The following is a 22,646-nucleotide window of genomic DNA, read 5'->3' as shown; positions in this document are numbered from 1 at the left end:
CCTGAAAATCATTAATATGACCAGAAATAGGACTGCCATCTTTATACCTGATATTCATCAATTTCTTAAGCAGGAACAACTTGTTATTGCCAGTCTTCGAAGCATAAAGTGTCTCGAGCTTGTCCCACAAACTTCTAGTATGTGTCTCATTCATAATATGATTTCTAACATTATCTTCAACCCATTGTCTGATATATCCACAAACCTGTAAGTGCACAAATTCCTAATCCTCATCTGTCATGGATTCAGGTCATATTTGTCTAATAGAAGATCTTTCATCTTGCCTTTTCAAGTATGATAGTTACTACCATTCAAACACACCATCTTGCTTATATTTGCCTCCATTATTCAAATATACAATCAACAACAACCAACACTCTGATACCACTTATTAGGAAAGACGAGCACACAATCAAAGAGCCCGACAGGGTAGCAGCAAAAAATATCCAAAACTAAACTTTTTCTTTCAACTTGAACCAAGAGAAGACAAATAAACTCAAGCAAAATAGAGTAATATACAACAAACAAATCAACCAAATAAAACAAGATAAGAATAAAGACAATCACACAAGACAAAATATTTACGTGGAAAACCCTTCAATGTGAAGAGTAAAAAACCACGGGACCAAAACCTCCACTATAATCACCAAAGAGTTACAATATTATCCTCCAAAATGGCCACAAAACAAGTGCCAAACAACAAGAAATAATACATAAAACACAACACCAAACACTAGAGAAATAAAGGAGTAAAAGCACAAAAATTGCAGCTACTGTTCGGGAATGAATAACAGGAGCTACAGGCCACCAAATCAAGATCCGTCAGTTCATAATCAAAGATTGAGATGAGAGGAACAAGCAGTCCAAAAATCAGCTCAATTGGACAAGAAACTAAGCGGGAATCGCAATTTGAAGTTGACAGCTGTGGCTGAAATTTAGGTGCAAAAATCAGCTTTGTTTTTCTCTCTTTGACTGCTGAAAACTGTCTTTTTGTGATGGTGAATAAGACCTAAAAAGATCAATATATATGCCCCATAGTAATGGCCTATGAGCAAAAGTGGATTGGTCCAAATTGGGCTTCATTTATCCACATACGAAGGGAAAAAGACCCAATAACCCAACAATATACACATTTATGGATAAATTGACACAAAGTATGTATGATATATTAGCTACTGCATCTTTTTGCTCCTTGACAATTGTCGGGTTGACTTGTTTATCTACATTATTGAGCGACTTGATCAACTTATAAATTATGAAGAAAAACACGAAAAATAAAAAAATGAATATCCATTAAACATAAAAAAATTCTAGAAACTAAATTAATGGATTTGTCTATAAGAAATAATTGATACCAAGCAATAATAAATGCTCGCATGCATGAACAAAAATAATTAACAGACCAAACAAATATGCCAACACATAAATATTAGCAACAGTTTGTTCATTATCATTAGTGAAAATCATAAAAATAAAATGTGACAATTATTGATCCATAGCCAGAGTGAAAGCAACCACAATATCAAATGCTATGCATTTGACAACAAAAAATCGAAAGAGAGCATCCATGAAAAGAATCAAACATTTTCTTTCAATTAGTTGTTTTCTTATATAATTAATCACCATAAATACATTATTTTCATTATAGCTTAAGAGTCTGCTATATCTCTCGTATTGTCTTCCCTTTATCTAATAATCCCCTTTGATCAAAGATGTCGGTAAATTGAAAGGGGTGTTCTTGAAGTGGCGTAGTCAAAGTTGGCAAAGTAACAATAAAAAAAACATATCAAGTGTAATTCCACAACTAGGGGTTGAGGAGGATAAATATATGCAGACCTTTTCCCTATACTATGTGAGATAAGAGTGGTTTCCGACAAACCCTTAGCTCAAAAGAAGTGAAATCACAATATTGAAAAGAAAATAGCAATAGCAGATAGCAAGATGCAAATTCAAAAGAAGCAACAAATAAATTTGTGATTGTAAAATTCAATTTTTTTCTCCACTCCTTGAATTGTCCACGGGTGAAATTGTTTACAATGAAATGATTAAGATAAAGTCATGAGCGAGACTAGTCGCATATTTGATGCAATTCTACAAATGAAGTATGGGGAGGGTGGAATATACACAGTTTATTCTAACCTTTATCCCTAACCCTTATGGTATAAAGAGACTGTTCGAAATAGATTTTTGTGTAATAGTTTAGATCTCATTATAATAACAACACAATATATACACTATGATACCACAAGTAAGGTATTGATAGAAGAATGACCTAAAGAGATGAAGACTAAGAAAAACAAAATAACAAATAAATGCAATAAAGTAAGATAAATAGCTTGACATACGAGATTACAAGAAAAAGGAACCAAACCGTGTATCAAATGATAAGACCCCTAAGACCCGCAATAACAACACCAAACTCTTATGGTGACCGCTAAGGGAATCAACTCCGCCTTATAACCACCGTTTCTAAGCAAAGATCAATAATGACTTTTCCAAACCCTACACTACACTCTCAGAGAAGAAAAAATCTTTCAATGACTCTCAAATATCCATAATCACCTAAAGAGCAAATGATCTAATAGAAGACTATTTATAGGCTAGCTTATTACATAGCAAAATGACCAAAATACCCTTAATGAAAGGGGTGGTCATGGAGTGTCTTTCCAACAAGTGTAATCCCCAAAATACCCTTAATGAAGGGTGCTTCTTCAATGCTCCAAAACCAAGGGGTCATCCTTCAACACTTGTGGACTTGGGTTGGCATCAAAGGTAAGCCCCCACGCAATCTTCCACACATGGATTTGCTTTATGTCATGCTCAAAATAGGTCCTCCATGCATGTTCTTGTGTCCTCGAGGTAACCAAGTCTTGAGTCTTTATTCATTGACCTCCAATGATGTCTTCAAAAGCATAGATGGCCATTTGGCTTGTATCAGGTGTGGAGAAAGGAACTTTGTAACTCATAAAAACAAAATCCCACCAAAGAGAAAAACGAAATGTTACCTGAATCTGAACAAAACTAAAGCTAAAGCAGCAATTAACCAAGTCTTCCCATTGATTTTTTTTGTGAAATCCAATAAACAGAAGCTTCAATAAAATTCAAAAAGGTTTAATTCTAGAAAATCATAATTTTTTTTGAAAAAAATTCTATACTCAACTAGAAATGAATGTTAATAATGCAAAAATGAAAAAGGAAGATTTCTGTATAATCTAGAGAAAAGAAATGAGCTTTTCTTTATATGGTTAAAAAGAAAGAGTTGAATGAATAATTATCTGGTATTTTCAGTGGAATGCTGGTGACAGTAGCCCAGCACCCAACCCTTGTCTCAAACAAAGAAAATTAAGGTAATCAATTGATCAGTGCAAATAAAAGTCTTTTGTGTAGTTAGATCTAATAATCACTAATCACCCTTCCTAGATAAATAAATTACCAATAAAACTTAAGCCAGTATATCACCATCTAAAGCATTTTCTCATGCTTTCTCGATAAATCTAAACTGATAACCTATTCAAATATTCTAATCCTGGAAAGATAAAGTTGTCTAGTTAATTATTTTTGGGGTTTGAAAGTTAGCACACGAGCCTAATGCCATGATCTTTCATTACACTTACTTTCATGGTAACACAACAAGTGTTATCATTTGCAGGTTTTAACAGAAATAATTAAAGATATTTAATGAACTAATCTCAAGAGTAGCAACTACACAATGTCCACTTATTGGACTATAAGCCATACGAACAATAGGCTAACCAATATCAATCAAAGCACTCTTACTTTCCATATATGGATCAAATTTTGACCAATTAAAATGCGATTAGTATCATCATATAGTTTATTAACAAAAAACATAAAGCATATGTGATTCAATTTGTACCGATTATATGGCTTCCAATGGCAACAGCGAGAAACATCTGAGTGGGATGAAATGCGATAAAAAGTCTGCATAAAATCGAAAGAAAATATAAAGAACAAAATTTACTCCAATAACAAAAACATTAATAGATCTTAATGACAATATCGATTAATTGGGAAAAGATGTAGATGAGACTGAAAAAATGATCGAAGAAATGGCCTCACAATATACAAGTAGCAATGCACATCCATCTTATAATCATGCTTTTGAATGTTATAACAATGTTGTTAACATAGCAAATAATTCCTAAGACCCTGTTATAAGGTACTTCTATTATGACTAAAAGACTCGTAGGAAGAGGCAGAAAAAGAAATATAGAGGAGTTGTCATGAGTGAAGATCAAAGGCTTCTCAAAATGACAAAACAAAAATTTAGAAATAAGGAGGGTGCAGCTAGAACACATGAGATGAGATTGGTAAGCTAGAAAGATGTTTCTTTTTATTAATTTTATGACTTTTGACTATCTCAAAAATTCTATCATTTGATCCTTCATTTTTTTTTTGTTTTTGTCTTATATCGACATTTATATATGTTTATAAGACCCATGAAGCATATTTGAAGTTTAACATTTGGAGCTTCTCATGGAGAATGATTACTTAAAAAAAATTATTAAGGTAAAATTTATTAATCATTCATTTCATCACCGTGTTGCTATTTTAATTTGTATTCATTTTTTGAAGTACTAAAGAACTTAAAACATTAATTTTTTTCTTTGTTAACCAATTTTTGAAAGACCATAACAGTGTGAATATGTCGCCTCCTGAACCATTGAGGAGGACCATCTCAAGAGAAAAAAGTAACAGAATGTTTGTATCGTGTGAATTTAGTTGAGATGTGCTAAAGCGGGCCAGAACCATTTGTAAGGTTCATAGTAACTGTAAAACATGTTGTCATGATAGTGCCAACAGAAGTAGCTTTCTCCATTACTACTAAAGGAGATATATTTCCCAATATCCTTCTTAGCTCTTTTAGATTTAGTAATGCTAGAGTTACTGTGATATCCTAGTTTTTCTTTATTTACTTGTGTAAGATCTTTTCATATCTGTGAATTAGAAAGGTCCTAAAATTAGTTGTCAATTCTATTATGGTAAGGAACTAAACTTCTTCTCATACGCACACAAACAAATTTCATTTTTTATTTTTTGCATAAACACATGCAGCTAAGCTCGTTGACATAGAAAGTAATACCAAGAATGACCTACTTTCCCTTTTAGTCCATTTAAAAAAGAATGACCTCTTTCCATTTTTGGCAATACTTTAATTTCAACTTTCCACATAGCATATTTAGGACTACAAGACTAAAGAAAATTTTGGTACATTTGACACAATTTTAATTTAAGGCCACAAGATTCAAAAATCTTCTTTATTTTCTTAAACTTTGTGCCAAGTCAAAGTACGTCGTTCTTTTTGAAATGGAGGGAGTAATATATAAACATATATAACTATAATAATATTGGCACATAAAAATCTACAACAATCTGTAGCAAAGATTCAAGAAAAGAGAATTAAAAATAGCTGGTACCTGTAAAGGACAGACTGAAATAACCATTGTTGAGTGAACTATCACACTAATTTTTTTTTTGGTAGGTTATACTGCTGGGCCTAATTCTCAATACCAGCTATCCGAATTTAGTGGATGAGACATCCAATGTACCAACTCCCATTTGCAGTTATATATGACAACAAGATGCCCAAACAGTTTAAGATCAGAACGGTTATTTTACTTAATAGTAGTGCAACTTTACTGAGACAAAAGTAACAGAAATATTGGCTAGTTTCAAGTAAGTAAAATAAGATGTTTACTCTACATCCATTACCACAGACTTATCTCGATGGACAATGCCAGCGAAATGACAACTGTTGGCAAATAATTTAACTGAGAGCAGCCAAAAAGTCTGATGGCTGATGGAGTAAGAGGAGCCCAAACAAAGAAGCCTGATCAATAGATTAATACTGAGGTTATACACAACCCCCCACTACAATTAGTATCACAACAATAACACTTAAGTTCCACTTCAGATAAAAGATCTATGGAAGCATTCAGCTTTGGATGAAAAAGTTAAAATTGATAGCTAAAGAGGTTAACACTATTGGAAATTTAGTCCAACATAGGTGGATTAGTCGAGTGTGTGCAAGCTAACCTAGATACCGCAGTTATTATACTGTCAATTCGCATAGCCTAAGGTAAGTCATTATTTAATTAATATGTACCAATCATAAAGGAAATCAGTCTTCAGGAAATCTAACCTGCTGTACAATTAATGACCCCTCTACACAACTTAATGGCTCTGTCAAAATAGTAAGAAAACCATTTCTATTATCATAAACTATGTCTGTAAATGGCCTATCAACCATATGTGTAGGACACAACATAAACAGTCAACTTAAGATGGAGAAGTTGACAAAAAATTTAAAAAATCAAAATATACCATGAAATCAAGATGGATAATAACGATAACAACAATGAAAATAGCCAATAAAATTGTGCAATTTGAAGATAATTGAAACAAAATTAAGAAAAAATTTAAGACAATCACTAACCTTAAATTGGAGGGAGAAGACAAAAGCTCTCAATGAACACTTCAGAGGCTGAAGGGGAAACAAGGTTTCCAGAACTATCTTGAAGGCAGTAGATATTTTATTGATATTTAATATTTATACATGAAAAATTTAAGACAATCACTGACTTTAAATTGCAAGGAGAATGCAAAAGCTCTCAATGAACACTTCAAATGCAGAAGGGGAAACGTAGGTTTCCAGAATTATCTTGAAGGCAGTGGATATTTTATTGATATTTAATATTTGCTCATTTGAGCTTAATAACAAATTTGTCATTGGTTGTTCCAAAACTCCCCCTTCTATATCTATATAATATTACTACTAGTTAGACGTGGTATGTGCTTAACTTTAAATATAAAAATAATAACATTTTAACTAAAAAAATTAATTTGTATCATATTTTAACTGCATAATAAATATAATCTAATGACACGATAATGTGTATTGTTGCTAAATTTTCATTGTTATTAATTTTGTCGAAATCTATAATGATAAAAAATAAAAAGTAATCTAATTGATTTTCTGATCTATAGTTATGACATCATTAGTTTGATGTAATTCTTTTTTCTCTATAAAATAATAAGATGCGATTTTCACCACAGTGCCTTAATTACATAGTACTAGTTTAGTAAGATCTTTTTGATTTTGAAAGAATTCGTTTATCTTAAACTTTTTTTTTTAAAAAACTTATTAATATCATCATAATTATATATTCAAATTAAGTACACAATTTAAACACTTAGCAAGGACAAGATCAGATCATGCCCCTCTCTTTCTTACAATGAAAAATCAGTCCCAATTAATTAGGAAGCCCTTCAAATTCCTAAGTTTATGGACTGAACATTCAAATTCTTTACAGATTGTGGAGCAATACTGGAAAGCTGTTTGTGTAGGGCATCTTTTTTTAATGTTCAAAGAGAAAAAAATAAAATTAAGAAAGCCTTGACCAAATGGAGTAGATATACTTATTAGGACATCTTCAAGCAATTCATAATTAGGGAGGAGATTGTGAAACAATTATTTGAAGAAGATCCTACTCCTTAGAAATGGTGTTGTGGATGGCTCAAAGCAGAATTGAAGAAATATTTGCATCTGGAGGAAGAATACTAAAAAAAAGCTAGAGTAACCTAGCAGGTAGATGAGGGACAGAAACACTTTTTATTTTCATAATTTGGTTAATGATAGAAGAAGAAGATTTCAAGTTAGAAGGATCCAGAATGCTGATGGGGTTTGGATTGAAGAAATGAAGCAAATTAAAGACGAAGCCATTAAGGTGTTTGAGAAACAATTAACTCAAGAAGATTAAATTACCAATTTTGAAATCCTTAACAGAATATCTCTAAATATGACTGGGGAGGAAAATATAATGTTGTGTTCAACATCCATAATTGAGGAGGTCAAAGCAACAGTTTTTTCATTGGAAGGGGCTAGTTCTGGTGGACCAGATGGTTTAAATGGGAAATTTTATCAATATTTTTGGGAAATTATAAAAGAAGATGTTCTCAGTGTAGTAAAAGCTTACTTTGCAGGTGACTCATTGACTAAGTCCTTTACTCATACAAATGTGGTTCTTATTCTAAAGAATAATGTGGTTCAAACTTTTGCTGATCTTAGACTTATTAGTCTATGTAACTTTATTAATAAAGTTATCTCCAAGGTGGTACAAAGAAGATGAATTTTCTACTTTTGTCAATAATCTCATCAAATCAATCAAGATTTGTCAAGGGAAGGTGCATCATTAAGATTGCGCTCTTGACCCAAGAAATTGTGACTAGCATTAAAAAGAGAGGAAAATCAGTAAATGTAATACTAAAGTTAGATATGACAGTGGCATATGACAGGGTGTCTTGATTATATTTAACTAAAGTATTATGGAAAAATGAGATTTTTAGAGATTTTTATTGACTTAATCTGGAGGTTGCTTACTAATAATTGGTATTCTATACTAATTAATGACCAATCTCATGGATCCTTTCATTCCAGTAGAGGTGTTAAGCAAGGAGATTCTTTATTCCCCGCTTTATTCATTCTTGCTTCAGAAACACTGTCCAGGGCCCTAAATGCCTTACTTTATGATTAAAGACTAGAAGGGCATGTCGTGTCAGCACGGGCCCAACATTAAGATATTTTGACTATGTATGATAGGTTAGATTGATGTCAATTCGAATTATGAATTATAAAACATGAATATACAAAATATATTAACTACTTGATAGGATTTTTCAAGGAGTCAAATTATCTCACAAGATAATTATGTATAACTTTTTACTCATATAAATAACAAAATTTGATGCATTTTGAAGTATGAATATTTAATCATATGACTGAGATTTGCTACTATAACTTAAAACGTCAAGAGTTAATTTATCATTTTTATATTTATTTTACCTTTTTATTAATTATTATTAATATTTTAATACTTAATATACTAATTAATTAGGGATGATATTTAGCAAGACTATGATTGAAGCAGCTAAAGCAGACATGTCATAAATGTCTATTTTATTTTTTAATTAAATATTATTAATTTTTTAGTACATAAATGACTTATAATAATTAATTAGGGGTGCTATAGTAAAATTACGATTGAAACAGCTGAAACAGACATGTCATAAATGTTTATTTTATATTTTTTAGTTAAATATTATTAATTTTTTAATACATAAATAACTTATAATAATTAATTAGGCTGATATAGTATAATCACAAATTGGATATTATTAATTTTTCAATACATAAATAAATTATAATAATTAATTATGAGTAATATAGTAAAAATCACGATTGAAGCAGCTGAAATAGAAATGTCAAATGTCTATTTTATTTTTTAAATTAAATATTGTTAATTTTTTAACATATTAATAATTTATAATAATTAGTTAGGGGTGATATAGTAAAATCATGGAGCAAGCAGTAATTAATTAGATGTGATATAGTAAAATTACGGATCAAGCAGCTTGCTAAAGCAGGCATGTCGAAACCATATCTTCTATATAATAGAAATACACAGGACATGTCATGCCTAAATAGAGTGCCACCATAAACCACTTGACATATGTTGATGACAATATCATATTTACATCTACAAAACGGGGATCCTTGTAGATGATTATTGTAACGACCCGAGACTACCCCCTAGTCGTTACAGATGCTCATGACCCCAAAGAACCACAGACTAACCCTTTCCTAATATCTGTACCATGAACACTGCATAATATCTGAAAATAAATATGGAAAAACAGGCAGAAACAAGTCATAAGGTTCAACACATCTATAAATACTCAAAACTGAAAACTAAATACTAATACGTCAGTCCGAAAAGCCTCTAACTGTCTGAACTGTGGAGTCGATGGGACATGTCCCCAACTAACTCCGTCAACTGAAAATAAACAAAGTCTGATGCAATAATAATACAAGGATCATCCTCGAATAAAGAGGACTCACTTCTACGTCTACTGTTGCTGACTAGGACTAAACTGCTGAGGGAACTCTGGATCACATGCCTCTGGACCTATGGTGTTAAATAAAACACCATAGCGCAAATGCGTCAGTACGAGAATGTACTGAGTATGCAGATCAGGTAAGACTAAATGCAAGGGCTCATGCATGAACAATTACATAACTGAATAATCATGAGAGTACCGAATGAGAACACATACATGAATGCACAAACCATAATCACAATCATCACAACCCTAGATACTGAAACTCGGATACCGTTTTACTATCATCTGAACTCACTACTACCATGAGATACTGAATCACTGAATTATCTGATACTGATAACTGATTAACTGAATATACTCACATAAATGAATAAATTCTGAGCTCACTGCTCCCAACTGACGAAATCGGAGATCAACCTCTCTTTAATGGATAACTCCGAAATCTATTATCAATGATAAGAAAATAATCATGTTCGAATCTGACAACAAGAATACTCAACAAAATTTGAGACTGAGATCAAGCCTATCTATCGGGAGATCTCTGGATATGATAACAAGAATACTCAACAGGATCTGAGACTGAGATCAAGTCTATCTGTCAGGAGATCTCTGGATCTGATAACAAGAATACTCAACATAATCTGAGACTGAGATCAAGTCTATCTATCGGGAGATCTCTGGATCTGATAACAAGAATACTCAATAGGATCTGAGACTGAGATCAAGCCTATCTATCGGGAGATCTCTGGATCTAATAACAAGAATACTCAACTTAATTTGAGACAGAGATCAAGCCTATCTATCGGGAGTTCTCTGGATAAGATAACAAGAATACTCAACTGAATCTAAGACTGAGATCAAGCCTATCTATCGGGAGATCTCTGGATCTGATAACAAGAATACTCAACTAAATCTGAGACTAAGATCAAGCCTATCTATCGGGAGATCTCTGGATCTGATAACAATAATACTCAACTGAATCTGAGACCAAGCCTATCTGACGGATGGTCATGAATCAATGGAACTTTCTGAGTTCCACAATGAGATAGACGACTGTACCTCACAGTCCTGATTTCTGAAGATTGATACTGAAACTACAACTGTGGGAAGTAGTTACTTAACTGGCATGCCCTAACCTCCCATAGGTGGGGGTCCAACCTGTAACCCCAACTGGAAGGGTATCAATACCGTGCCACGGGTAAAGACCTCTCTGGTCAAGCCTCTCTAACGGATGACCCTCGCAGGAAGTCAACCTAAGGCAATATAATAGTCAAGCCTCTCTAACGGTGACAACCTTTACTGATGGGGACTCCTGCATCCTGCACTGGCTATGCAGTTCTAGAGTTCAGGGATTGCTCTTAGTGACTCGGCCTCTCTCTAACGGGGAGTCGCCATCCCTTCCCTCACTCGGTGCTATCTCCTACTCCCAACTGAAAGACACTGAACTGAATTTTCAACTGAACATAAACTAAACTAAATCTGATACTGATCACGTTCCTCAATTGATCTGACTCAGTTAAGCTGAATTCACATGGTTCCATATCTGATGGAATACTACTGAATCACGGTATCTGACGGACGATACAGAGTTTGAATAGATTACTCGGTCACTACCGAGGTTGAAACTGAACACTTGAATACAACTAGATCTGAGCTGAGTACAGCACTGAGGCTACATTACTAGCTATACGGGGATTATGAAGATTACTGAGATTACTGAGATTTCTTAAGTTTTGTATCTGTCTGAGGATACAGAGTTCTATAATTCACTGAGTTTTGAGAATCATTGGACCGACTGGGATTATCGTGAAAACTGACACAGGCTCTAAACAACAACTAAATTATCGAGTATAAATACCCCCAGGACCCGATAACATAAAAGTAAGACATAACCATTCTTGACTAGTCATAACCACGATCATTCATTCATCATCACAATCACTAAAGCATCTTTTCAAGCATTTAGGAATCATAACCATATATTCACATCACAATCACTAAGACATCACTTCAAGCATTTAGGAATCACAACCATATATTCACCATCACAATCACTAAGGCATCACTTCAAGCATTTAGGAATCACAACCATATATTCACCAACACAATCATTAAGGCATCACTTCAAGCAGTTAGGAATCATAGACATATAATAGCGTAGGGGAAACATGTTACTAGATCATACTCCATTCAATAAAGGTCTTGCTTTAAGTACTTCACACATATATTAGTCTTGGCATGTATTAGAGGCTTAGCATGTATCAAAGAGCACGTAATTGGGGAATTTCCTACTATCATGTCTCAGCTTGTTTGCTAAGGCCTTTCAACAAATACTAGGAATGCATGGGTCTACACCTAATTGGGGATCTATGCTATCATGGCACAATTCATTCACTAAGGCGTTCATCAAACACTAGGCATGCATGGGTTGCACCTAATTGGGGATTTCATGCTATCATACCACAATTCATTCATTAAGGCATTTCAGCAAATACTTGGCATGCATGAACTTGCACACAATTGGGGTTTCCTAATCAACATGCTATAATGGCCCTAATTCGTCACATAAGCATTTTATCAAACATATGGGGAACATACTTTGCTTATTCAACCATTTCCACACTGAATTGGCATGAACACATCATCTAACAAGCAACTTGAAGAGGATTTATCATGAACATCACATGAATTCCACATACTAGGGTCAAAGCTTGAAAATCTTGTAAACAAACATAAATCACAACTCAATAATAGATGGAACATCAATTTCATTTCACATGAATCATGAACAACTCATAAACATAAAATCTTTGAGATTTAGAAAAGGGCACTTAAGCTTCTTGGATGAAAGGGACCCAAGAATCAACATCTACATACCTTGGGGAAACTCTTTTCTTGAAAGTATTCTTGATTCTTCTGGATTTCTCTTGACCTCTATTGATTTTCCTTGAAGAAGAAATAAGGGTCTTGATTTTGTAAAACCCTAGTTTTGATGTTGAAGATGGGAAATGAGGCTGAGAGCCTTTTATCGGGTATATATAGGGGCTGAAAAAGAGTGGGAAAAGACCAAAAAGCTCTTGGAATTAAATTGAAAAGTCTCTATTTTACATGCTGGCGCGACGCACCATTATCGCGCCAGTTCACTGGAAATTGGACAATTGGGAAACTGCATGACGGTGCGACGCGGTGGAAATCGCGTTGCCACCTTGGTTGCGAACTGGAAAGGCACCGCGACTCCGTGGAATCGCATTGGTGCACTAAAAATTGGCAATTCTAAAACTAAGCCTTGGCGCGATGCGCCATAATCGCGAAGGCTCACTGTATTTTGATGATTTCCATTTTTGATGGCTCCGCGACGCGCTAAAGTGCAAGGTGGCACAGTGTCTCACTAAAATAGCTCTAACTCTTTGTCCGAGTATCGGATTTGGGTGAATTCGGTACCAATGTAAAGCTTATTCAATGCTCTACATGAAAAAAAGTCGATATTAGGGAAATTCTACACGGTTCAAAGTATTTCACACTTAGGAAGACACCTCTCAAACTTTTGGGACCGGATTTTCGCTTCACAGAACACACTCTAAGGCTCAGACTAGGAAAGAATTTTGCGGGGTGTTACATTATCTCCCCTTTAGAAACATTCGTCCTCGAATGTTGATTAATTGACCAAGAATACTGATCAACTGAACTTACTTAGGGAACAAGAATATCTCAAGACATGACTACACAAATAGAACAACCGACATACTGAGTTCTCATACTGGACATGCATATCTGATGCATGGGATAATCGACTGAAGATACTCATAGCTGAATTCTCATAGCACACATGCATATTTGATGCATGGACTCATAACTGGGTTGATCTCATGAATGCAGTACTGAACACACTGACAAGCTGAACTCTTCCCACTAAACGTCCATATCTAATGCATGAATGCCTGACTGAACTGACTCTCGAAAGAATGACTGGCAGTGCAATAATAACTGATGTTAACCCTATAATGAGAGTCTGAATATGCAACTGAATGAGTCTAAGGACATGCAAACATTGTAGTACCACGGGGTATTTCCCCCTTGGGACTCTATGTCCCTCTAACACAATTCGCTAAAACACTGGGGCGGTACACGGGGCACCTACGAACTGGATCATAATTGATCGACTGAGATCTAAAACTCATGCTAACATATAAGTCCAAAATGGAAGCAAAGGATCAAACAATGCATATTACAAAGACGAAGGACTCATAACATACCTCGAGTCTATTTCAGGGAATCCTTCCCAATCAAGGAGAGCCTGAAGCGCAGAGAGTCTACCCCACTGAGCTAGCACTCTATATTCTCGCATTCTATGGCCTGGCTCACTACACCCGAAGCACACATCACTACCGGATCTACACACACCTTGGTGGCTCTTGCCACACTCTTCACAAAACGGATAGGTACGAACACCACTAGTACTACTCTGGGCTTTGGAGCCTGGCGCTCCACCAGAACTGACACCTTGGAACACAGGTGCAGGTACACTAACTGAGGATGAAGCTGGTACGGGAAATCTCCAATTATGCTGGGAACGGTTACCACCCTGTGACCCTTCCTGAGAGAAACCACGACTACTTGTCCTGGCCCCTCTTGCTCACTCTGTCTTTTTCCTTCATCTTATCTGCCTCAATCTGCTGAGCGTGCATCATCAGTATAGCAAGGTCCATATCTCTATGAAGCATAGCATCCCTACATTCTTTCAATACTAACCCGGATACACCAGTCACAAACTTACTCATACTCGCTCTAGGGTCAGCTATCAAGTCGGGAGCATACTTAGCTAACTAGTTGAACTTAAGACAATACTCTTTCACTGTCATAGAACCTTGCCTTAGGTTCATGAACTCTTCTACCTTAGCCTCTCTCATCTCTAGCAGGAAAAACCTATCTAGAAAGGCACCCTAAAACTCTGGCCAAGTCACGGGAGCTGCATCTTTCCCTCTACCCTCCTTCCAAATCACTACCCAATCATGAGCAATACCTTCAACCTATAGGATGCTAACTCAACACTCTCCTCCTCAGAAATATGCATAATCTGGGTAATCTTCCTTACCTCCCCTAGATAAAGCTGTGGGTCCTCACCTACTACTGACCCAAAGAATTCTGGCAGGTTCATTTTCATAAAAATTCTGATCCTGGCTGCGGCTGAATCCCCATCTTGCTAAGGTGGGGCTACAGCCTGGAGGTTGCTCTGAACATTAGTCACAACTTGTGCTAGCGCATGAAAAACTGCTCGAAACTCGGCATGTGGCGCACTCTTATTCTCAGGATCTACTGGCTGAGGAGGGCTGGTCATCAACCCCACATACATAATCTCTGCGAGGAGGCATACTCTGTAAATGAAAGAAAAAAGTGGATTAGACTGAGGATCAACTTGAGCTCATGCTCACTTGCACAACATGAACACTGAAAGAAGAAAAACTGCTCCTAAAACATCTTGTAGCCTCTTGTACATAAATGTGGCACACAACAAACCCATGCAAAAAAAACTACTAGATGTGGCTTTTTAGACTCCCTAGGACACTATTGAACCTTAGGCTCTGATACCAGGTTTGTAACGACTCGAGACTACTCCCTAGTTGTTACACGGTGCTCATGGACCCGAAGGACCACAAGCTAACTCTTTCATGATATTTGTACCATGAACACTGCATAATATCTGAAAATAAATGCAGAAAAATAGGCAGAAACAAGCCATAAGGTTCAACATATCCATAAATACTCAAAACTGAAAACTGAATACTAATACATCAGTCCGAAAAGCCTCTAACTGTCTAAACTGTGGAGTTGATGGGATATATCCCCAACTAATTCCGTCAACTGAAAATAAATAAAGTCTGATTCAATAATAATACAAGGATTATAAGAGGATTCACTTCTATGTCTACTGCTGCTGACTAGGACTGAAATGCTGAGGGAACTCTGGATCACGTGCCTCTAGATCTATGGTGTCAAACAAAACACCATAGTGCAAATGCGTCAGTACGAGAATATACCGAGTATGCAAATGAGGTAAGGCTAAATGCAAGGGCTCATGCATGAACAGTTACATAACTAAATAATCATGAGAGTACCGAATGAGAACACATGCAAGAATGTACAAACCATAATCACAATCATCACAACCCTAGATACTGAAACTCAGATGCCACTTTACTGTCATCTGAACTCACTACTAACACTGAGATACTGAATCACTAAATCATTTGATACTAATAACTGATTAACTGAATATACTCACATAAATGACTGAATTCTGAGCTCACTGCTCTTGACTAACGAAATTGGATATCAACTTCTCTTTAATGGATGACTCCAGAATCTATTATCAATGATAAAAAATTGATCATGTCCGAATCTGACAATAAGAATACTCAACAGAATCTGAGACTGAGATCAAGCCTATCTATCGGGAGATGTCTGGATCTGATAACAAGAATACTCAACAGAAGCTGAGACTGAGATCAAGCCTGTCTATCAGGAGATATCTGGATCTGATAACAAGAATACTCAACAGGATCTAAGACTGAGATCAAGCCTATCCATCGGGAGATCTCTGGATCTGATAACAAGAATACTCAACAGGATCTGAGACTGAGATCAAGCCTATCTATCGGGTGATCTCTGGATCTGATAACAAGAATAATCAACAGGATCTGAGACTGAGATCAAGCCTATCTATCGGGAGATCTCTAGATCTGATAACAAGAATACTCAACTAAATCTGAGACTGAGATCAAGCCTATCTATCGGGAGATCTCTGGATTTGATAATAAGAATACTCAACTGAATCTGAGACTGAGATCAAGCCTATCTATCGGGAGATCTCTGGATCTGATAATAAGAATACTCAATTGAATCTGAGACTGAGATCAAGTCTATCTATCGGGAGATCTCTGGATCTGATAACAAGAATACTCAACTGAATCTGAGACCAAACTTATCTGACGAATGGTCATGAATCAATGAAACTATCTGAGTTCCTCACTGAGATAGACGACTGTACCTCATAGTCCTGATTTCTAAAGATTGATACTGAAACTGCAACTGTGGGAAGTAGTTACTTAATCGACAAGCTCCAACCTTCCATAGGCAGGGTCCAACCTGTAACCCCAGCTGGAAGGGTGTCAATACCATGCCATGGGTAAAGACCTCTCTAGTCAAGCCTCTCTAACGGATGACCCTCGCAGGAAGTCAACCTAAGGCAATATAATATTCAAATCTCTCCAGCGGTGACAACCTCTACTGACGAGGACTCCTACATCCTACGCTGGCTATGCAGTTTTGGAGTTCAGGGATTGCTCCTAGCAACTCAGCCTCTCTCTAACGGGGAGTCGCCATCCCTTTCCTCACTCGGTGCTAGCTCCTACTCCCAACTGAAAGACTCTGAACTGAATTTTCAACTGAACATAAACTGAACTAAATCTGATACGATCACGTTCCTTAATTGATCTGACTAAGTTAAGCTGAATTCACATAGTTTCGTATCTGATAGAATACTACTGAATCACGATATCTGACTGACGATACAGAGCTTGAATAAACTACTCGGTCACTACCGAGGTCAAAACAGAACACTTGAATACAACTAGATCTAAGCTGAGTACAACGCTGAGGCTAGATTAGTAGCAATACGGGGATTACAAAGAATACTGAGATTTCTTAAGTTCTGTATCTGTCTGAGGATACAGAGTTCTATAATTCACTGAGTTTTGAGAATCATAGCCCGACTAGGATTATGGTGAAAACTAACACATGCTCTAAACAACAGCTAAATTGTCGGGTATAAATACCCCTAGGACTCGATAACACAAAAGTAAGACATAACTATTCTTGACTAGTCATAATTATGGCCATTCATTCATCATCACAATTACCAAAGCATCTCTTCAAGCATTTAGGAATCATAACCATATATTCACATCACAATCACTAAGGCATCACTTCAAGCATTTAGGAATCACAACCATATATTCACCATCACAATCACTAAGACATCACTTTAAGCATTTAGGAATCACAACCATATATTCACCATCACAATCACTAAGGCATCACTTTAAGCATTTAGGAATCACAACCATATACTCACCATCATAATCACTAAGGCATCACTTCAAGCATTTAGAAATCACAACCATATATTCACCATCACAATCACTAAAGCATCACTTCAAGCAGTTAGGAATCATAGACATATAATAGCATAGGGGAAACATGTTACTAGATCATACTCCATTCAACAAGGTCTTGCATCAAGTACTTCGCATGTATATTAGTCTTGGCATGTATTAGAAGCTTAGCATGTATCAAAGAGCACGTAATTGGGAAATTTCCTACTATCATGTCTCAACTTGTTCACTAAGGCCTTCCAACAAACACTAGGCATGCATGGGTCTACACCTAATTGGGGATTCCATTCTATCATGGCATATTCATTCACTAAGGCATTCATCAAACACTAGGCATGCATGTGTTGCACATAATTGGGGATTTTATGCTATCATACCACAATTCATTCATTAAGGGATTTCAACAAACACTTGGCATGCATGAACTTGCACACAATTGGGGTTTCCTAATCAACATGCTATAATGGCCCTAATTCTTCACATAAGCATTTTATCAAACATATGGGGAGCATGCTTTTCTTATTCAACCATTTCCACACTTAATTGATGTGAACACATCATCTAACAAGTAACTTGAAGAGAATTTATCATGAACATCACATGAATTCCACATACTAGGGTCAAAGCTTGAAAACCTTATAAACAAACATGAATCACAACTCAATAATAACTGGAACATAAATTTCATTTCACATGAATCATGAACAACTCATAAACATAAAATCTTTGAGATTGAGAAAAGGGTACTTGAGCTTCTTGTATGAAAGGAACCCAAGAATCAACATCTATATACCTTGGGGAAACTCTTTTCTTGAAAGTTCTTGGAGAGATTCTTGATTCCTCTTGATTTCTCTTGATCTCTATTGAGTGTGCTTGAAGAAAAAATAAGGGTCTTGATTTTGTAAAACCCTAGTTTTGATGTTGAAGATGGGAAATAAGGCTGAGAGCCTTTTATCGGGTATATATAGGGGCTGAAAAAGAGTGGAAAAAGACCAAAAAGCCCTTGGAGTTAAACTGAAAAATCTCAATTTTACATGCTGGAGCGACGCTTCATAATCGCGCTAGTTCACTGGAAATTGGACAATTTGGAAACTGCATGACGGCGCGACGCGGTGGAAATCGCGTTGCCACCTTGGTTGTGAACTGGAAAGGCACCGCGACGTGGTGGAATCGCGTTGGTGCACTGAAAATTAACAATTTTGAAATTAATCCTTGGCGCAACGCGCCATAATCGTGGAGGCTCACTGGATTTTGACGATTGTCATTTTTGATGGCTCCGCGACGCGCTAAAGTGCCTGGTGGCACAGTGTCTCACTAAAATAGCTCTAACTCTTTGCCCGAGTATCGAATTTGGGCGAATTCAGTATCGATGAAAAGCTTATTCAATGCTATACATGACAAAAAGTCGATATTAGGAAAATTCTACACGGTTCAAAGTATTTCACACTTAGGAAGACACCTCTCAAACTTTTGGGACCGGATTTTCGCTTCACAGAACACACTCTAAGGCTCAGACTAGGAAAGAATTTTGCGGGGTGTTACAATTATGTTCTACAAAAGTATGAACTGGTGTCAGGCTAATTAGTCAATAAGAAGAAAAACAACTTGTATTTGTGTAGCAAAACAACACAAGCTTTAGTTAATGAAGTTGAACAAATCACAAGATTTGAAAGAAAACCTTTTCCTTTTAAATACCTAAGGTTGTCCAATATTTCATTCATGGAAGAAAAATGTATTATAATGATCTAATTAAGAAGGAGAGGGACAAACTTCAAAACTGGAAAGGAAAATTGTTGACATATGGCGCAAAGGCTGTTTCTATTTCAAATGTTCTTCAAAGCATCCCTATTTATTTACTATCTGTACTTGCTCTTACTAAATTTACCTTGCAGGAAATTCAAAGAGTATTTGCAAGATTTTTGTGGAGTAATAATAAAGAAGGGAGAAGTAGGCACTCGGCTAAATGAGAGGATTTATGTCTTTCGAAGAATGAAGGAGGAATTGGCTTTAGATGTTTGTTTGATGTATCCAAAGCTCTCTTTGCCAAATTGTGGAGGACCTTTAAGACCACTAGATCATTGTGGACTAATTTTATGTGGAATAAATACTGTAAAAAAATAAATTTTAGTAGCAGTACAAGAGAGAAGTGGTTCTCAGATCTGAAAGAAAATACTGAAGGCTAGAGATCAAATAGAATAGGAGATATGGTGGGAACCCAGAAATGGATGTTCTAATATCTAGTTTAATAATTGGACTAGATTAGGTCTTTTCACATAAATATTACCTGCTTATTTAATAATGAATGGGGAGATAGATGAGTAGTTGAGTACTTTTATAGAAGATGGGAATTGGAATTTATAGGTAATGAACCAGAATTTACCACAAGAGATTGTGGAACATGTAGTGACTGAGACAAAGATCTTTGAAAGATCAGAGCCTTGGAACCGACCTTGGTGGATGGATAATAGATTTGGGAAGTTCATAGTGAAGAGTGCATGGGACATTTTAAGACATAAACAACTGAAGGATGAATGCTTATCAAAAATTTGGATGCAGGGATAACCTTTCAAGATATCCTTTTTATTATAAAGGGTGTGGATGCTGAAAATTCCAATGGATGATGTGGTAGCAAGATATGGAATTGACATGGTTCCAAGATACAGATGCTGCACGCAACCACAACAAGAAACCATCTTTATATCAGGTAATTTTGGTAGGAGTATTTGGTTGCACTTTTCTAATGCTGCTGGTATTCAGGGGCCTTTTGTCCATGTTAAGCAGGCTATATCAAAGTGGTGGAATTATGAATGTGTACCTAAATTTAAGCCTATTTATCAGGCCGCCACTGCTATAATTTTATGGCAAATTTGGAAGTGAAGAAACTCTATTGTTTATGGGAAGGAAATGTCAAGGCACAGAGTAATCTATGAAATAAATCTGAACCTCCACTGGATAAATAGAAGGAAATATCCATGGTTGCAAACATCCCTACCTCTTGGACTGACTTGATTAATTTTTAATAAAGGTAAAGACCTAAGAGATAGGTTGGTTCAAATGTAATACAGATGGTGCATCAAGGTCAACCCAGAGGATAACTCTATTGCTTTTACTATCAAGAACCATGATGGAGATTTGGTGTATGCAAGAGCCGAGGTACTTTCTGATACCACAAGTATATGTGCAGAATCAAGAAGTATTTTACAAGGAATTGAGTACTATGTGAATAGTAATATCCTTCCAGTATTGATAGAGACAGACAACTTAATGATGAAGAGGATCCTTGATGAATAATGGAAGGTTCCTTAGAGTATTGTAATGGATGTGGAAAAGATCAAGTACTAGAGAACTAAAGAGAATGTCGGGTGCAACACCTAGCCAGGGAAGGGAACCAACTAATAGATTTTTTAATTAACTATGTTTTTTATTTTGCAGGGACAGATCAGTTTACTAATTTTCAGGAGTTACCAACACAAGCGAGAAGGATTATTAATGCAGACAAGATAAGTCTTCTTAATCTTAGATTCAACACCAACATCACTAGAGAATTAGACTAGAAACATCACAGCTACAAGTCTCACCATTGTCAATTCGTTAACAAGTCTTACAACTGTACAATTTTGAGAGTATATCAACATAACAAAGCCCCATATGTAAATAACTATCAAATTCATTCAATAGACATAACTTACACAGTGATATTAATTTCTTTTGAAGTTCAATCTGTGGGGTTATGAATATAAAAATTTACAAAATAGTCAGAAATGTAGTTTAATTATTAGTGAAGAGAGACAGAAGAACCTTGAATTCATTTTCACATGATGTGGATCCCAACGATGGAAACATCCTTCTTTGGCTTAGATTCCATGACACCTGGTGAGAGCATTGAGGCTGCAGAATGACATCTACCAAAATCGTAAGTGGTGAAAGATCTAGATGAAAGTGATGAAAAGGGGGAAGCTAGCTTGGATCTAATTAGTAGAATTACAAAGGTACGTGTGGTTAGTTTGTGGTAGAGATTCAACTATGGCGAGTGGTGTTCGAACCTAGGTCAGCTTCGATCATCGTCTCCGATGGTCACTTCCAGAAGCTTCCACACAACTGAGCCTCTTGGTCTTCTATGCTGATTTAGGAAAACAGTCGATTGACTTTCTTTTTTATTTTTTTCCCTTTTGTATATATTTCCTTATTAGATGTGGGTCGGGTCGCTGCCTCGGCCTGCAACACTAGACACTGTTATTTTTATTTGATTTGCAATAAAATGGGTCTGGGGCCCTCTTAAATTGAAAAAAAAATATATCATTTAAAAATAGAATATTATATAAATAGGAGGAAGTAAAGAGCTAAAATAATTCATAAAATTTTGCTTCTCCTTCATCTCAATTTATGTGTGTTACTTTATTTTTTTGATCTGTTTAAAAAGGAGAGTTTGTTTCTATATTTAGTAAATTTTTCAAGTTCAGCATTCTACATGATAAGTTTAAGACTGCAAAATTTAAAACTTCATACTCCATATGTTTTATATTAGTTATCCATAAAAAATAATAGTTCTAAATT

At 35.7% G+C, this 22,646-nt stretch overlaps 1 protein-coding gene across 12 annotated transcripts; it reads right to left on the bottom strand.

The window, feature by feature from the left end:
* Positions 1-2,295: 2,295 nt before the first annotated feature.
* LOC124888528 lies at positions 2,296-22,355 on the bottom strand. Of its 12 annotated transcripts, none has more exons than XR_007046909.1 (5): positions 22,136-22,303; positions 21,891-21,980; positions 3,878-3,942; positions 3,006-3,089; positions 2,296-2,902 (listed from the first exon to the last, which is right to left on the bottom strand). XR_007046909.1 is itself a non-coding variant. In XM_047399075.1 (5 exons), the coding sequence occupies exons 1-5, from the start codon at positions 22,152-22,154 to the stop codon at positions 2,821-2,823; spliced, it is 354 nt and encodes a 117-aa protein (XP_047255031.1). In that variant the 5' UTR covers positions 22,155-22,298; the 3' UTR covers positions 2,296-2,820. The 12 variants fall into 12 exon arrangements, 2 of the variants coding, with proteins under 2 accessions (XP_047255031.1, XP_047255032.1); XM_047399075.1 differs by having other exon boundaries at positions 21,891-21,994; positions 22,136-22,298; XR_007046906.1 differs by lacking the exon at positions 3,006-3,089 and adding an exon at positions 10,284-10,364 and having other exon boundaries at positions 21,891-22,289.
* Between the last annotated feature and the right edge of the window lie 291 nt (positions 22,356-22,646).

The sequence above is a fragment of the Capsicum annuum genome, chromosome 11, assembly GCF_002878395.1.
Source record: "Capsicum annuum cultivar UCD-10X-F1 chromosome 11, UCD10Xv1.1, whole genome shotgun sequence".
Lineage (NCBI taxonomy): Eukaryota > Viridiplantae > Streptophyta > Magnoliopsida > Solanales > Solanaceae > Capsicum > Capsicum annuum.
This window is presented reverse-complemented; position numbering and strand designations above follow the sequence as displayed.